At 36.9% G+C, this 18,659-nt stretch overlaps 2 protein-coding genes across 6 annotated transcripts in view; one reads left to right on the top strand and one right to left on the bottom strand.

Annotated features, from left to right (window-relative positions):
• Positions 1-42: 42 nt before the first annotated feature.
• Positions 43-9,605, top strand: LOC126774056 (annexin B10). Of its 5 annotated transcripts, none has more exons than XM_050495387.1 (8): positions 43-247; positions 1,289-1,465; positions 3,600-3,804; positions 4,055-4,134; positions 5,866-5,991; positions 6,302-6,434; positions 7,989-8,170; positions 9,040-9,605. In XM_050495387.1, exons 1-8 carry the CDS (start codon positions 236-238, stop codon positions 9,097-9,099), a joined length of 975 nt encoding a protein of 324 aa, XP_050351344.1. In that variant the 5' UTR covers positions 43-235; the 3' UTR covers positions 9,100-9,605. The 5 variants fall into 5 exon arrangements, with proteins under 5 accessions (XP_050351344.1, XP_050351346.1, XP_050351345.1 ...); XM_050495389.1 differs by having other exon boundaries at positions 44-247; positions 9,043-9,605; XM_050495388.1 differs by lacking the exon at positions 7,989-8,170 and adding an exon at positions 7,769-7,950 and having other exon boundaries at positions 44-247; positions 9,043-9,605.
• Positions 9,606-9,715: 110 nt separating this feature from the next.
• The window catches only part of LOC126774047 (amyloid protein-binding protein 2), a 62,878-nt gene continuing 53,934 nt past the window's right edge, over positions 9,716-18,659 (bottom strand). Inside the window, exons 3-13 of the mRNA XM_050495367.1 lie at positions 16,170-16,284; positions 15,366-15,492; positions 15,098-15,274; positions 14,755-14,949; positions 14,463-14,670; positions 14,088-14,246; positions 13,644-13,749; positions 12,935-13,077; positions 12,506-12,671; positions 12,218-12,346; positions 9,716-11,608 (exon numbers count right to left, since the gene is read on the bottom strand). Of these exons, the coding sequence (XP_050351324.1) occupies positions 11,505-11,608; positions 12,218-12,346; positions 12,506-12,671; positions 12,935-13,077; positions 13,644-13,749; positions 14,088-14,246; positions 14,463-14,670; positions 14,755-14,949; positions 15,098-15,274; positions 15,366-15,492; positions 16,170-16,284 (1,629 nt within the window). The 3' untranslated portion in view covers positions 9,716-11,504. The remainder of the gene's footprint in view (positions 11,609-12,217; positions 12,347-12,505; positions 12,672-12,934; positions 13,078-13,643; positions 13,750-14,087; positions 14,247-14,462; positions 14,671-14,754; positions 14,950-15,097; positions 15,275-15,365; positions 15,493-16,169; positions 16,285-18,659) is intronic.

The raw sequence follows: 18,659 nt of genomic DNA, 5'->3' as shown, positions 1-18,659 counted from the left end.
TCTGATGACGTGCTTGAGAGTTGACTGAGTACCGAGACACTGACTTACTGAGTGGAGTTGTCAATTGTGTTAAATTTTTAGACAGAAAGTGGTGTACGGTGATACAATTTGTTTCTGTGCTAGTTTTTCTGGTTTTTGTGAGAAAGTCGACATTTGTCAAAAAACAAGTACTAGTTATCAAACTACAAACTCAGTAGTTTTAGCGTTGGTCTTACATCGCTTCTTTAACATAAATATGTCTCCAATTGTAAGTATAGTTTTATATTATTTGCCCTGTAGTACAGTTTAAAGGGCGGTTCCTGATGACATCAGGGCTCATTAAGCTTAGGGCGTGAACGATGGCATTGACCGTATTTTTTCCCGCGGCAAACAGACTAACTATTGATTCATAAAACAATTAGGAATTCATGAGTATTAAACTTTGTGAATTAATAACATCGCTTCTTCTATTTTTAATAGATGATTAAAATTTAAAGTACAGTAGTATTATTATTAAGTTAAATTATAATCTTATTTATTTTATATATAGCAAAATATTACATGATTTATATTGAGTATTTTTTATTTGATTAGTGAATTTGATTGAGATTTTTGTAATGGGATACGAGTTTTTAGCAATAGCATTTGTTTTTCATTCTAGATGTCTATTTACAAACATGTAAGATTTATGTATTTCCGTTCTTTTCTTAAACACACAAATTGAATGTTCCTAATGTGTAAATAATAATAAGTATTATTATTACAGAAGATATATAAAAAAAATTAAATAAATATCATAAATTTGATTTATATTAGAGTAACAACGAATATTCAGTTATTAATTGGTATTTGTCAGTGAATTTGGTCAATTTTTTACATTCGGCCAAATACAAAAAAGGTTTAAATTCAAGAGTTCGAAAAAACAGGAAATTAATGTTACTTTTATTTATGCTAAATAAACATTGCTTGTTTTAGAAAGTGTAATAAGTGGTAATGGCCATACCAGGTTGAATATTCAGTTAGAAGCAAAATATACTATTAATTACAAGTCTAATTTATATGCAATATGTGAACTTTTAATTATTAGGACTCTTTCAGATTCAGAGTTCAGTACTACAATTTTAACTGAAGGTTGTATATTCAAACCCAGGATCACCTCTGGATTTCAATGTGCTTTTGTTGATAATTTCGCAAACACTTTGCAGTGAAGAGTAAAACTGTTACGACATCTGCATTTGCCTTCCTAAACCTTATCCCAGCTGTGGGACTTTTATCTTTAGTTATACTTAATAGCTGAACTTTGTCTTAGCGTGAGCCTACTGTTGTTGGCGTTGCCAACTTCAATGCAGCTGAAGATGCGGCTACATTGAGAGGTGCCATGAAGGGTTTAGGTACAGACGAGCAAACAATCATTGACATCTTGACCACTCGTTCAAACATCCAACGGCAAGCCATTGCTCAAGCTTTCACACATGAATATGGAAGGGTTAGTATTTCTTATATTACAAAAATATAGCACTGCTCGAATAATGTTTTTATTATTATTTTAAATTATAAATGTTCATATAGTTCATATATACAATATTAAAAGTATTAATTACCATGTATAACTTAAGGCGAGTTTATTTTTTAAATTCTTAAAGGAAACTAGTTGCCAGTTATATGAGTCATAATGCAAAAACACCTTTACATAACACAGTACACAATAGTGTGATGATTGTAATTGATTACTTACAAAACAAACTAAATTGTTGTCTTCTATTGTGCTATGAGCATATATTTATATCATCGACAATAGCTAGTTTATCATTAATTCTGTTAATTTAATCGACAAAAAATATAAGTATTTTAGTTATGTAAGCGCTTGAGGGATCCTAAAGATGAATCCCAAAAAGTGTTACAAATGCCTCCTTGGCTAAATATTTAAAAAAATGTAATGAATTGCTTGTGGGCAAAAGGTGATACAATTTATGAGTTTCTTTCTTTTTTTTTTATAGAAAAGGAAGGCGGACGAGCATATGGACCACCTGATGGTAAGTGGTCACCAACGCCCTTAGACATTGGCATTGTAAGAAATGTCAACCATCGCTTACATATCCAATACGCCACCAACCTTGGGAACTAAGATTTTATGTCCCTTGTGCCTGTAATTACACTGGCTCACTCACCCTTCAAACCGGAACACAACAATACCAAGTACTGCTGTTTTGCGGTAGAATATCTGATGAGTGGGTGGTACCTACCCAGACGAGCTTGCACAAAGCCCTACCACCAGTAAAGGTTTACTTACAGGTCAGAGTATGTCTTTTTAAACCGATGCTAATTTCTAATTTGACAGTGAATAAGCATATATAAAGCTTCTTTATTGAATTGAATTTCAAAAAGAAAAGAATTGAATTTCGAAAAGGATTTCGATTAGATTTTATGGAAAAAGAAATATTGGAATAAATCAGTAGTCACTAGTAGGAGGGCCTTGCCTATATCATTATAGACAACTCGAATAACTGAAGGAGTTAACATGAATAAACATCTTTGATCTTGAATTGAGATGTTATCGTTGGTTGAGATCGAAATACAATGTAGATACATAAAAAAATTACTGGTGGTAGGGCTTTGTGCAAGCTCGTCTGGGTAGGTACCACCCACTCATCAGATATTCTACCGCAAAACAGCAATACTTGATATTGTTGTGTTCCGGTTTGAAGGGTGAGTGAGCCAGTGTAATTACAGGCACAAGGGACATAAAATCTTAGTTCCCAAGGTTGGTGGCGCATTGGCTATAAGCGATGGTTGACATTTCTTACAATGCCAATGTCTAAGGGCGTTTGGTGACCACTTACCATCAGGTGGCCCATATGCTCGTCCACCTTCCTATTCTATATAAAAAAAAAAAAAAGGTGTTTTCTAAGTAAAATTATATTCGATATAATAATAGATAAGTGGAATCATTATGTAAAGATATTTTAATTAAAAACTGTTTGTAGTACATAATATAGCCGATGACGAACCGGTTGGCGTGGTTGGTAGATGCTTGCCTTTCACCCCGAAGGTTGTGGGTTCGATTCCCACCCAGGACAGATATTTGTGTGCATGAACATGTCTGTTTGTCCTGAGTCTGGGTGTTATTATCTATATAAGTATGTATTTACAAAAGAAAAATAGTATATGTAGTATATCAGTTGTCTGGTTTCCATAGTATGAGCTCTGTGCAAGCTTAATTTGGGATCAGATGGCCGTGTGTGAAAATTGTCCGAGGATATTATTATTATTATTTTTATTATATAGCAGATATATTTGTAAATCTGTAAGATTTATTTATCTTTGTCTACTGTGATTCCAATTGATCATACATAGCGAAGAATAAATTCATATTATATCTTTATAATTTTATAATTATATAAATTACCATGCAGCACAATTCCAACTTTCAAACCAGCTCAAATAGTTTGCTGATTAGCTATGTGATATGCTTATATTTATAGTCCTTGATACAATTTGTCTATACGTCTTTAATGACTTGACAAAAACTGTTGAGTCATTCAATTCGTGATATTATGTTTAATTTTAAGATCTAATTTTTTGATGTCAGCATTAAAACTCATTGTATAAATCATCACTAGGATATCATTGAAGATCTTAAATCAGAACTGGGCGGTCATTTTGAAGATGTAATAATTGCCCTCATGCTGCCCCCTGCTGAATACCTCTGCCGCGAACTAAACAACTGCATGGATGGCCTGGGGACAGATGAACAAGTCCTCGTTGAGATCTTGTGCACGCGCACCAAACCAGAGATCGCCGAAATTGTGGATACTTATGAGAAACGTAAGACATTCTCGTGTATATGGTATAAATGATATTGATATGAAAAATTTGTCTTATATGATCATATGCATTTAACGTTTATAGAAAGTTATATTTTCTGAAATAAAATACATCAGTTTGAATACAAATATAACAATATCCCCGTTCATACTTCTGCTAGAGCAGTCCTTATTCTCATAGCTCTATGGAAAGTCAGTTACACAGACGCTTAAGTTATAATGCAGTTAAACATTTCTTATGTGTTTTGCAGTCTACAACCGACCGTTAGCAGAACACATGTGCTCAGAAACTTCAGGTGACTTCAGACGTCTCTTGACTCTCATCGTTACTGTAAGTTGCCTTTTTCATATTATTCACAGATTATAAAAACCTTTATATTAGCTACTCATTAATATGTGATTTTAGGATAATTTTTTATTATATTAGTTTTTCTTTACAAAAACTGAATTCCGAAGGTCCTGCGAAGAATTTATTAATTGTAAACAGTACATATTCTTAAACCCTGAAAATAACAATCCCGATGATGGATGTTACTAACTGATTAACACATATGCTTGTGCCGTTTGTTTTTCTTTGCACTAATAGTAACGTAATTTGCCTTTTTGCTTGAGTGTCGTGAAAAAATTTCAAAGTTGACCTTCAGAAATATCTGATGATGATTTGATAGTTCTTAAATTTTATAATATTTGTTGTTCATAAACACTGACTTGACTGATTGAGCGTTGAGCGATCGCAGGTTCTATGACGAACAGAAAATATAATATTCAAATTTCTATAAGAATCACCATTGTTAGTATTAAAAAATGTTTCATATTTATGGCTCCACTGTCTCTAAAAAAGATTTGTCAAAAAAATGATTTGTAAAAATAAAGCTCGAAAAAGAAATAATTATGTGTGTGTTTTGCAGTGAGTTTTTTTTTAATATTTATGGTTTCACCTGAACAAATACTATAAAATCGAATGTTGTTTTATTTGTACTGCACTGAATAATATTTTAAGAAACTTTACATAAAGTAAGATTATTTTGAATTCGAAAACGGTAAGATTAAATTTTTTTATTGTTATACACGAAATTAGAGAGATAATAAATTTTTGATAGTTTTGCTTGTAATTTATGATGAATAAAGTTTATTTTGCTCACTGGGAACTCAAAGCATGGTATATGCTCTATTCTCGCCAAAAAAAAAAACATTAACATTATTTTTCTATAATGAAGTTCTTTAATGAAGAACAAATAATGGCTTGTCACAATCTTTACTTTCGCTTTCGCACGACATAATCTACCGCCTCGGATGAACGACGACCAAACTTTCACCGAACTTTTAAATGACCCTAATTTTTATATAAGGAAAAGTCTCTTATACGACCAATTGAGATAAAACATATTAGAGTAATGTTACAAACATTCACAAATTCCCCTTTTATTTGTTTTCCGCGTCCTGTCTACAATTGCCAGCATCGAAAATATTAAACCACTACTTTGTAGATTTTTTAATTTTATTTTTTGTAATGACAATGTTATATATGATATTTTAAAAAACGAACTAAAAAGTAAAATTTAGTCAGTAAATGATATAGTTTGGAATGCAGTGTTCATCATTGCGTAGCTTGTCTGGGTAGGTACCACCCATCACCATCAGATATTGTACCGCAAAACATCAGTACTTGGTATTGTTGTGTTCCGGTTAGAAGGGCGAGTGCCAGTGTAATTACAGACACAAGGGACATAACATCTTAGGTCCGAAGGTTGGTGGCGCATTGGCGATGTAAGCGATGATTAAAATTTCTTACAATGCCAATGTATTCTATAAAAAAAAACCTTCAATTGCCTTCAATTTGAAATCTATATTGTAAAATCTGTTCAGGCATTTCAAAGTTGTGGTGTAATAGTGAAACCCACATACATACACGAACCCTGAAAACATTACGCTCTTTTTTTGGGAAGTCGTGTAAAAATCGGTTAAAATATTACCTAAATTCTTATCATTGTTCACCTGAGTCGCAAAATTGGTCTTAACCGCTCATCCGAGGCGTGAAGAGCCGGTAGCACGTATGAGCTAGTCGGTCCGGCAGGGCGCGCGGGACGAGGAGGCGGCGGTGGACGCCGCGCGGGCGGCCGAGGCCGCGCAGCAGCTGTACGACGCGGGGGAGGCCAAGTGGGGCACGGACGAGGAGATATTCAACAAGGTTTGTTACTTCACCAGGGTTGGACTTGCAGGACTTAATCAATCACTTGGATTTGTTATTAATTGTATTCATTTTAAATCTGTGCCTGCTCTGCTCACCTAAAATATTGTTTTGAAGCTGATAAGTTAAACAATGCGGTCTTTTCTCGAATGTCAAATCAATTATGACAAAAAGAGAGAAATCAGACTTGTACCTTGTCCTTATCTTAATTGATAAACCACGTTCATATAGATAGGATTATTTTATTAAACAAAAACTTTAATTTCCAATAAATAAATGTGTGAAGATTTAAACTTGATCGAATATGTAGATCCTAGCGCACGAGAGCTTCGCACAGCTTCGTCTGATATTCGAGGAGTACAAGAATATATCGGGTCGCACCATCGAGCAGGCCATCAAGGCGGAGATCGACGGCGAACTGAAAGAGGCGCTTTCCGCTATCGGTGTGTATACCTTTAGATTAACAACCTTTTAGATATTAGTTTTTTAGATTTACAGACAAACCATGTTGCTTAAGTTCGGCTTAATCGCAATAGTTAAATATCTTAACTGCCATAGTTCGATTTTAATTTTATCGTTTCCAGTATATTTTATGATGCGACAACACTATAAAATTGTCCGTCCAAATATAACAATTGTCCAGAGGTCACGGTCGAATTAATAACTTACGAAGTTAAACAGCAAGGTCTCAGACTACTGAGTCGGCTTGTAGCTTAATATTCAAATATATATAATATAATTATTTTTAAAGGTTTTCCTTATCTATTAAAATAAGAATATAAGGATAATTATTTACAAACCCAAGTTTGAAAATAAGGCTGTTACTAGTCTATATCAGTTCTATTTTTAACGAATCGTTATTGTACATGGAGAAACGATCGTTTTTGAGTTCCGAATAATGTGTCATTGAAATCCTTCCTTTAAGTTTTTACGTCACATAGCCTCGCCTCTTAGACACTTCTACCAAACATAAACGTAAATCGAATCGTATCTTTTAAAGGTAACTGGGACATTAATGTATTTCGGTTAGCAACAATTTTGTAGTCCAAGAAAAGACAAATGAGTCAATCGCTTCATCAACGTGATTAGTGATAGTGACTCATACGCAGACGTCTCCGAACGAAGTTAACAATAATTGAGACACAAACTGCTCAGTGCAATTTATTGTAGGGACACGAGTAGCAAGAACATCAAAACGCGCAAAGTTATCTAATCTAATGGAGTATACTTTTAAAATAATATTTTCAATATCCTACTAAGCGCCACTACGGTTTGTTATACTAGCCTAGGTGTCAAAACGAATTCAAAATCCGATTTCAAACACAAATCGATTCGTATCGATTTCAAAAACTAAAAATCCGATTTCAAAAATCGATCTAGCTGAACCAAACGTCAACGATCTTTCTATGATACAACTAAAAGATTTCAAATCGACATATAAAATCATTGGATATCACCAAACGAATGTATGGTATCCAAACGCAAACTGATTGTTGCGTCCTATGAAAGTCGCTTTCTCTCTTTCTAATCAATGGGAATAAAGCGAAAAAAAAGGATAGCGCGAATTTTGCGATTCGGTATTCGAATTTCGATTTTTGTTGGTTCTGACATGGACATCTATTACACAAACATCGACCTTACTATTAAGTACTTAAAGACTATATTTGCTTGAGCGCAAGCGATTTGGTGAGGCTAGGCGTTACCGAAATCGGATATCTAAAATCGTTATCTCTCAATAAAAGCCTTCTCCTTCTGCGTACTAACAAACGAATTGCAGTCGAGTGCGTAGAGAATTCGGCGGCGTGGTTCGCGACCCGCCTGCGGGCCGCCATGCAGGGGCTCGGCACCGACGACCGCACTCTCATCCGCATCATAGTGAGCCGCGCCGAGACCGACCTCGGCGCCGTCAAGCGCGAGTACGAGCGCCTCTACGACAAGACGCTGGAGAGCGAAGTGCGGGTACGTGCGCGTCTCCTCCAACTCGGTCTCCTTTTCAGTGGAGTGCGTTGAGAACGCGCCGGCGTGGTTCGCGCAGAGGCTGCGGAGCGCCATGCAGGGCGGCGGCACCGACGACAAGGTGCTGGTGCGCGTCGTGGCCACGCGCGCCGAGCTCGACCTCGCCGCCATCAAGCGCGAGTACGAGCGCCTCTACGACAAGACGCTGGAGAGCGACATAGCGGTCAGTGGTTTGCCGGCTCGGTCGAACCATATTGAGCCGAAATCTGTTGCGTCTGATAGTCTTACTTACATATGTTTTTTTTTTATAAAAAAGATTTACGAAAAACTCCATTTGTAATATTATTTGACCGTATTACACATTCGGTCATAAATGACTAATGAATGTGTGAATCATAGTATGGCCAATATCAAATAATGGTATGACATTGGCTATACAAGTTACTTAATATCGATGTTGGCAAAACTTTTAGAATTATATATTTTATACAATAATTGAATTTCGAATATTAAATTTCAATGTCTATTTTTTTACGAAAAACAAAATTATTGCCAGCTTCAGTGCACCAACGCTTCAGCCTTTGCACCGCCGATTAAAGCACATTACATATGCTGTGCATAAAATAAATTACATATTTTTATTTAATCAATATTTATATTTTTTTATTTCATTCGATTTTCATGCGATGTTGTGTTTTTGATAATTTTTCTCAATCGTAATGTGTTTTGATTATGAATGTTTCTTTATCGCTTCAATTGGTGACTGGAATTAGGAGGTATTTGATATTTTAATTTGATTAATGTAATTACATTTTTTATTATAGGACCTTATTTAATTATTTTAAAGATTATAAAACTTTGTTTAATTAAATATTAAGAATTAATGATATAGGATAATTTAAGTTAAGCATGGAATAAATTCGACCTGCTAATTTTTTCTGCTGTCAAATAATTGGCACGAGTTCAACTCAGAATGATTGAATAACACACTTTTCATATCGTCCACGCATACTAACCGCGCCGCGTTTCTCTCTTCGCATGTTCTATCTGTCGGGTGCACACTCCCGCTAACGCTCGTCTGTGCGGCCGCAGCAGGGCGAGACCTCCGGCGACTACAAGAGGGCCCTTGTGGCCCTCCTCGGCCCGGCGTAGAAGACGCTCGCAACGAGAAGAGTTTAGAAGATTTGTGTGCAGCATCAGTTTATAGTTTGTGAGATTAAGGTTCTAAATGTTGTGTCGCGTTTACTCTTCAGATTGTATCTCGATTTTGATATTTTTATCACTTTGATATTATTATTGTATTCTGTAATTAATGTTTGATGCGTAGTGGAAGAATGTTCTCGAATATTTTATTGCTTTAAGCACAATAATTGGTATAGAGTAAAAATAAAATTATCGAATACCAACACAGCTTTAGTGTTGTAATACTTGTTCATAAATGTAGAGAATACGAGTAGGCTTTATTGATGTGCCTTTTAATATTTATATAGTTTTCAAAATAGATAAATATATTAAAATGTTGTTGTACCGAAATATTAAGGAAGAATTTATTTAATTAATGAAAGCATTCCAAATTTTTATTGTCCGAATGTCCCTCCCAGTGTGACTAAAGCTTTAATTTATTATCGTTTAAAAAATAAATATTTATTTCCTTTGAAGATGGTTTTATTTATTACTACTAGCAACATTTTTTTTTGCTTTTATACAAAAATAGTGAATTAAATGATAGAAGGTGAATATTGGCTTGGGAAAGTGCAATGAAAGTTACTTTGTCATAGAACTTATTTATTCGCACGCCTTACGTACTTAACAGCCATACATTAAATGTGTGCTAACATCCTTAGATATGTCTAGACAATTTGTTATTATGTGTTATTTATTATTTTTATTTCTTTTAATTAATAAGGTAATTACAAATTGTCTAATGTCATAATATGCTTCGTCTGTCATTGTATGTAAAATTTCATAAAAATACTTGCAAAATATGACAAGCTGCGTGTGTATGAAAATAACGATTGGACCATTTCATTCTTACGGCGTGCATTCTATTGAACGAATATATGAATATCTAAAATTTATAAAAATGGGGATATCATTTAATTATTACCCACAAAATAAACATACTTTCTAATAATCCATCCATATCGTATGTAATGCAGCCATAATCACGTCAGTGTCCAATGTACTCTTACAATATTATTTTTACAGCCATTTAATGCATTTAGAACATTTTTCATTAATATTAAGTACCAATGAAATAAGATATGACAATAGTGCTAACTGGGTATTTGAATTCACTGGCGAGTAAACGTAATTAATATTTACAGACACTGTCACAAAAATCATTGCACATGATAGAGTATCTTAAAAATTAATCCTTAAAGCGAAAAGACGTATACTTATAATTTTTACACGTTTTTTTTTGTATAATATAAACAAAAATCACTTAAATGAGGAACATAAGCTCAAGGCGATCGCTATCATCTATCGAGTTACTTTATTATGTCGAGAATGTTGTCACAAACGTCTGAGGAAAGTAAAAACGGCAAAAATGTTGTATCCTTAAATCGCTGTTGACCTGCTTACTCTTAAATACGAATATTCTTTCAACTTTTATATCAAACTGCATTTTTTGGATTGTAACATAAGTACGCTTAACGATTTCGTCACAATCTGACTTATAACTTTATGATTAATACAAATATCAAACTGGTCGGGTGGAAATTGTTTATTTACTGTATATCATTGTTATATTATATATAAATACAGTAATTATTAATCACATATGAAGTCTATATAATAATTTAGTACATGTAGTCTGTTCTAAACAAACGCTTCTATATTGTCTAGCATACTATCAAATATGACAATTTCTACATCAAATTGGATATAATGATATACAATATTATTATTATAATCTCATTATAAATACTTAAATTTTAAATTAATTTGTGCAAATCGATACTAACATTTCAAACAATAATATCGTTCTGCGACGACCTACTCTGACCTATGTTTTACCTCATTATTTGAACATTCTAACAATATGTGCAACTTCCGTTGATTGTAGGGAACACATACAAGAATTACATACAAGAAGACAAACATAAAACTATTTATGTAAATTCAAAATATCCGTATAAATAAAGGTTCCTGTGCTATTGACTGATTGACTTAATTCTATTTATTTAGTTAATATTGAAACGATTATATTTACAAAATACTATTAAAAAAAGGAAATTACAGATACGATACAAGCTGCAACATTACGACACGCTCTCAGATTATACTAATATTTAACGAGCTTCGCACTCTCTTACGTTCATGAAAACGAAGAGGATTTAGATTAAATAAGCAAAAGAAAATTTTATTAAATAAATGATTCGATGATTCTAATTGATTGAAAGATGATTATATTTATAATTATTTATATTGCGGAAGGCGTTTCTCGTTCGGATAAGGTGACAATCTCCCCAAAAGTAACTCGAGAGACAATCGCAAGCGAGCGCGAAGCTACTCAATGGCAGTAGAGTCCGGCAGTCGGCGGACGGCGGCGCTCAGTCGTTGTCTGCGAAGAACTTGGCTTGCAGCTGTTCCAGCGGCAACACCTGCTCGTCGCCCAGCGCCGGCTGCTGCTCCGCCTTCGACTGCTCTCTGAGATCTGGAAAAGATCATACTATAAGTAAAAGTTTTTTTTATAACGCTCTTTTTAGAAGAATTACTCATAATCTTATACGCCTTTATTCCAACTTAAAGATTGTTGACTAATAGAAGTGAGGAGGACAATAAACTAAAGTTCTTCCAAGGACCAAAACTTGTTTTCTTTTAGAGTACGGTACTAAAGAAATATCTCTTATCGATTTTTTTTCATTTATCACATATTTCTAGGTTGAATAGAAAAAGGCATTTGCTTTCTTTACACCGTCAATGATAAAAAAATTATATATTCCTTGTGCCTCCTGTGGCTCGTGTGTAATTAGAATAATTCACTCGCTCAGCGAAGCGAAACATTAATACAATGTATTTATGTTAGACGGTAGAATAACTTTTGAGCGGGTGGGACACACACAGATGGGCCTGGAAGTTCTACCACTACCGGGAGTAGATGAGTTATATATCGTCTTGCTAAGGAGCTTATCGGTGTCACGTCAGGTGTATGTGTGTATGTGCGCGCGAGCGTGTGTGTGTGTGTGCGCGTGTGTGTGCGCGTGTGTGTGCGTGTATGTGTGCGTGCGTGTGTGTGTGTGCGTGCGTGTGCGTTCGCGCTGACCGTGCCAGTGCTGCAGCAGCGCGTTGTAGTGGTGCGCGCGGTCGTGTCGCTTGAGCTGCGTGAACACGTGCACCAGGCCGCGGTAGTCGTACTCCAGGCCGGAGTAGCGCTCGCCGAACAGCTTCAGACCTAGGAGACCGTGTACATATTTAGTTGAGCTCTATTACAAGAAATATACGTTTAGGCAATATATAATAAAAAATAAGGTTAAAAATGAATGAAGAAGTTGAAGTCAACCTTATGTATAATATATATATTGATATATAGTTAGTAATATGCAGCACGTACTGATGGAGATGGACCGCAGGTAGAGCTTCTCGGCCGCGCGATGCATGTTCATGTGATAGTTGTAGAGCGAGGCGAGATGGCCGACACTGAGCCCCACCTCGTAGTCCTCCGCCCCCAGCAGCTCCTCCTTGATCGCTATCGCCTTCAAGTGCATCGTCTCTGCGTCCTGGGACACGATCGTTATGTTATTTTTACAGTCGTCATAGTTCGTCAACTGCTGGGCTAGGCTCCAGTCAGAGCACGCCATTTAGCCCAGACTAGTCTAGACTAAACTAGACAATTTATAGTGGTTCTGATTCCATTTAGCAGAGTTAATACTATTAAATGCAAACAGAATTTTAGTGACAACCGATTCTTGAATAAGTTTACGTATCAAATGACTGGCCAAGTACTAGCTCAATGATAATAGAAATATGTCCCCTTACAAACCTGGAACTTCTGCATGCTCTGATAGAGTCTGCCTAGGTTGCCGTAGTGCTTGGCGGTCTGGACGTTCTTCTCGCCGAACGCCATCATACTCAGCTCTAGTGCTGCTTTGTGCAGCGATTCAGATTCTTCTAGCAGGCTTGGTTCTGGGTAAAAATGTGACGTAACGTAACCTTCATTAGTTCGATTTATGAATAAACCAATACCCGATTGAATAAACATTTGTTGACATTAAACGTGGCAACGTCCAAACGTGTTTGAAAATACAAAATATACAAAGATTACAATATTTTATCTTCATAATCATTATGTATGAACATACAAACATATTGTGAATATTTACCTTGTACTAGAGACTTGTTGAACTTGAATTATGTGGAATTTCAAATATGTATTATATATACTTGATAGGAATACTTTTTATATAATATAAACATACTTTACGAATGGTGTAGTATAAAAGTTCAAGTATTTCAATTTGTTTTTTTTTTATAAAATAGGAAGACGAAGGCGATTGGAGCTGGAAGAGATATTAACCATTCCTTACATCGTCCATACTCCACCAACCTTGGGAATGAAGATGTAATGTCTCATGTGCCTGTAATTACACTGGACCACTCATCCTTCAAATCGGAACACAACAATACTAAATATTGTTGGTTGTCGGCTGATTATGTAATTATCTATCTTATATAAGTATGCGATTGTCTACCTCGCATGTCCTGTCCCGCAGGTGTGTCGAGCGCTATTTCTTCTAAGATCAGCGCCTTCACACGTTTCGCAGACGCCAGCAGGAGGTGATCGGGAGGCACGAGGTTCTGGAAGGTGATATATATCGATTATTCTAACGTATATAATTTTGAAACAACTTGATTGAGTTCGATACTGTTGTCAGTGCAGCACACGGACGTTCTGCTCGATCGAAAGACATTTACTGGTACGGTATCACCTCAGGGGTAAATCACTTGCGGACCATGAAGTCATCGTTCGTCGTAGGATAATTGAAATACATTATTATTTAATTGTATTTTCACCCAATATTTTTTTTTTGTTTTTATTTTACTTCAAAGCACCGGTCGTTCCAAAATCTGTGTGTGCCTCGTTTATTAACCGCAACGACCGCCGACGCGTCGGTTCGTCGGCGGCGGCGCCGTACCTCTATGATGCGTATGGCTCGCTCCGCGTGGTCGCGCGCCTTGTAGAACCGCCCGGACGAGTACTCCAGCACGTACAGCGCGTAGGCCAGGTCCTCCTGCGCCGTCGCCACGTGCAGGCTGCTGCGGCCGAACACGCGCCGCAATGTGCTCAGTGCCTCCTGGTAGCGGGTGGAAGGAGACATTTCATTGTGATTTATTTGGCCCTTTTTATTAGGGACCTCGGTCCTTCGATGCCAGATTCAATTATTTCAGAAAAATATAAAATTATAAACAAGTTAGATACGTTTATTTAATAGTATAGCATTAATAATCAAGTAACAATATTGCACTATATGTACTGTTTATGTGTGAGACAGTTTGGTAGAGGACTGTACCTCGTAGACGGCGACGCTGTGCGTGATGGAGTCTATGTTGAGCAAGTAAAACCCGTAGTCGAGCAGCGCGGCGGCGTAGCGCGGGTGGGCGGGGCCGAAGGCGGCGCGGGCCAGCGCCACGCCCTGCCGCACCAGCAGGCCCGCCTCGGAGAAGCGGCGCTTCACTACGCACGCCTTACCACATGCCCGGAGCACCTCGATCGTTATTCTGAAATACACCACCCGAAATCGGTACGTTGAAGGTAGTCCAATATCTCTGAGGCTGTCGACGCGGCGTCGCGCGTGCACTGACTTGGCGGGCGTGTGCGGCGTGAGCAGCGAGAGCGCGCGCATGCTCCAGGCGTGCGCGGCGCTGTAGTCGCAGCGCACGAAGAACAGCGCGCTGAACTCCTTGCACAGCCGCGCCAGCAGCGCCGACATGCCCCACGCGCCGCAGCCGCCGCCGCCGCCGCCCCCACACCACTCCTCGGGGCACGGATCCAATCTCCTACAAATATATCACCACCTTTTATTATTGTTTGTGTAAATATGAGTATTTAAAATTACATTGTCTTTCTTTAGCTGAATTATTTAAAATTATGGTCTAAAATTCAAATTGTACTTCGCCACATGTAATTATGTTCGTATAAGCGGACCTATTCTGTTCTTCATCGTCAGTCTGTAGGGCTTTAGAACACGTTTCGGCGATCGCGATGGGTCCGTCGGGTAGTTTGGCAGCGGCGTCGTCGGGCAAGCCCAGTAGTTTGAGAGCTAACGCGTACGTCTCCGCCGCTGCCGGGAAACAGCAATATGCCGATTGTGTGTTAAGGAGTCTGAAATTAGAAAGATCGTGTACACACTTTTTTGATCAAAAAACAAGGAAATATTTAAGGAACGAGTGTTGCGTCATTTATTAGTTTTTACCTGTGGCAGCATTCCAGTGTAAGTCGTTTGTAGTGCGTGGTCTGCGGCTGCACCTGGCACAGGTCCCTGCAGCGCAGGAGCACACGCTGTGCGTCCGCGTACCAACCGGCCTCGTTAAGGAAACCACCTGTCGATAATTATAGTATTGATTCTAACAGTCATCTGAGTTGTCTTTTAATATTTATTAACTGTAACAGTAATATGGACCAATGAATCACCTGATGGTAACTATTACCACCTTACTACTCCCTTATTACTTGCCTTTTTTTTTATAGAATAGGAAGGCGGACGAGCATATGGGCCACCTGATGGTAAGTGGTCACCAAACGCCCTTAGACATTGGCATTGCAAGAAATTTTAACCATCGCTTACATCACTAATGCGCCACCAACCTTGGGAACTAAGATGTTATGTCCCTTGTGCCTGTAATTACACTGACTCACTCACCCTTCAAACCGGAACACAACAATACCAAGTACTGCTGTTTTGCGGTAGAATATCTGATGAGTGGGTGGTACCTACCCAGACGAGCTTGCACAAAGCTCTACCACCAGTATAGTACCCAGTACCATTTCAAATGAGCAATAATTATTATTGCTATTTGGTCGTAAAATTACTAATAAGTTGGTTGTGTCTACCCAGACGGTCTTGCACAAGGTCCTACCTCGAAATCCTACCAAACACTGTTGGTAGGACTTTGAGGACTTTTGTGGATACTTTTAAAGAAATCAGGCGGCCTATATCAGATGAGACGATAACAACTTAGGTAAATTACCATTTTTTTTAAATATTAATTTCGCTTACCAAGCCTAAGTCCTAATTGTATGAGCGAGTTCCTCGATTTTGTGTTGGTGTCGCACCTCGCGAGGTATCCACTGGCCAGTTCCACGGACAGCTTTGACCCGTGCTCTATGACTGCCTGTAGAATAAAGAAAAGAAAAAATATTATTACTGCGATTTCTATTGTGAGATTTTTCAGAAAATTCGGTCGCTATTTCATAATTATCAATAAAAATAAGTTTTTATTAAATTATAAAAAGTGATTAAACAAATATCAATCAGACGTATTAACGTATGTCTTTTGGGGAAGAAACTTTAGAGAAACAACTAGACAACCTAGACATTATTTAGTTATAAATTTTGTATAAATAAACAGTAGCTGGACTGGCAAATACAGCAATACTTGATATTGTTGTGTTCCGGTTTGAAGGGTGAGTTAGCCAGTGTAATTACAGGCACAAGGGACATAACATCTTACTTCCCAAGGTTGGTGGCGCATTGGATATGTAAGCGATGGTTGACATTTCTTACAATGCCAATGTCTAAGAGCGTTGGTGACCACTTACCATCAGGTGGCCCATATGCTCGTCCGCCTTCCTATTCTATAAAAAAAAAAAAAAATGGGCCACCTTATGGTCAGCCAATGTGGTCAACACCACATTGGCGGCTGTATGAAGTATTAACCATTGCTTATAACACCAATGCGCCACCAACCTTAGTAATTAAGATGTCGTCCTTTGTGCCCGTAGTTACATCTTTAAACCGAAACACAACAATACTAAGTATTGCTGTTTGGCGGTAGAATGTGATGAGTAGGAGATAGCTAAACAGACGGGCTTGCACGAAGCCCTATCACCAAGTAGGTAGGAATTCTAAATTTAATAATAAATATAAGATGTATTTTTAAATACATACAGAATTCTAGACCGGAGGGAAAACAACACACAGGGCGAATATAATACGACGTACGTCTCATACATCGTTTCTAAACGTAATGCTTTTAATATTGTCATTGAAATAGTTTACATTTCATAACTGATATTAGTTATCAACTAAATAATATTTTAAATATTTTACAAACTAGAAACAAATTATTTATTACATATAATATATATTTTTTTTATTAATTAAATTGTATTAGGCACACAATGATCTTATGAGGTAAAATGTTTCTTTTAAAAAATCTCAGTATATATTTTACAACGTGATTCTCTTCATTTCGACTCTTAAGAAATCAACAAAAACTGAACTTCAAGACAATGTTTATATAAAAAAAAAAGTTAAGAAAGGTCAAGGGTTTCGAAAAGTTTTCGCGAATGTATTAACATAATTTCCATGGGGTCCTTTGTCTAACATACCTTAAAGTCAGACAAATGGTTCTCGGTTATATAACAATCTCGTTGTCGACGTCATTAACCGCTTCACATCAAGTCTACACAGGAATAGGAATATCAAGTCCGTGTTCATGGATACATATGTATATTGAACACCAATCGTTGCATCAATTGTATGCGTCTAACACGTGACGTCACACTGTCGGCGGCGCACGTAACACCTTAATATGTTATTCGCATTCTATTTTGCGTTATATAAACAATTACACACTCATTACATGCCAATATTTAATTGAACGGAACGTGTATTTTACAATAACAACTCGTTACGGAAAGACGAAAAACAAATTGTACTTCATAGTTTCTAAAATATATGTTATTAAATCAGCTATCTGTCCCGTTTACGCACGGGTACAAGGGTCAGATAGAGGGTGGATATGAAAAGAAATAAATCTTATTTTTCTAGAGCAGGAAAGTTCTCGAGCGTTAGCAGAACAAGTCACGATCTTTATAGCAATCGGCCGTATAGTTTTGAAACGCATAGAGGACAAACATACGAACAATAAGTTCATTTCATATATGTATATATAATTAGCAACCGTCTCCCAGACGTGTTTATAATAACATGTCCATATTACGATGCAAACACAACAATATCAATGCATTATTCTCCTTTCTGCGACACATTCGGTTAACAAAAAGAAACGCTTAAAGATCGAATAGCTTGAAATGGAACGTTTAAAACGAATATATAACATCTGCACGTAAAATAAACAGGAGTAGAAAATGTTTTTCAATTGCTTGTGAATGTTAAGTCTATACTTAGTCCCGATAGCTCAACGGTATGCGAGTCGCTATGTGAAAATCGTAAATTCGATTCTGACCTCTTAAAAGCTATTGAGGAGAAAATAGAATTATTAGTAATTAATTTGATATTAATCATTGAAAGTATTCAAAATTTATATTTATCTAACAGTAAAAATATATTTTAAAAAAATGTACGCATCACCGTTCGTTAATGAAATACATTTGTCTAATTATTCTAATGATAGGGTGTAGTGAGTTGCGGCGGATAGACAGAGTTTGCGGGGGTCTGGCGGCATAGGAGAGCGTCATGCCGTTTGCCGAGACGGCACACGAGTTCGCCTTACCCCTAATAGATTGTTGACAACAAGAGTCG

This window comes from Nymphalis io, chromosome 15 (assembly GCF_905147045.1).
Source record: "Nymphalis io chromosome 15, ilAglIoxx1.1, whole genome shotgun sequence".
Taxonomy (NCBI): Eukaryota; Metazoa; Arthropoda; class Insecta; order Lepidoptera; family Nymphalidae; genus Nymphalis; species Nymphalis io.
This window is presented reverse-complemented; position numbering and strand designations above follow the sequence as displayed.

What these genes read in the sequence shown, in the direction of transcription:
- LOC126774056 (XM_050495387.1), top strand. An exon ending in TGTGGATACTTATGAGAAAC is followed by an intron (nt 3,805 to 4,054) that starts GTAAGACATTCT and finishes TGTGTTTTGCAG; the next exon opens with TCTACAACCGACCGTTAGCA. An exon ending in ACGAGGAGATATTCAACAAG is followed by an intron (nt 5,992 to 6,301) that starts GTTTGTTACTTC and finishes TCGAATATGTAG; the next exon opens with ATCCTAGCGCACGAGAGCTT.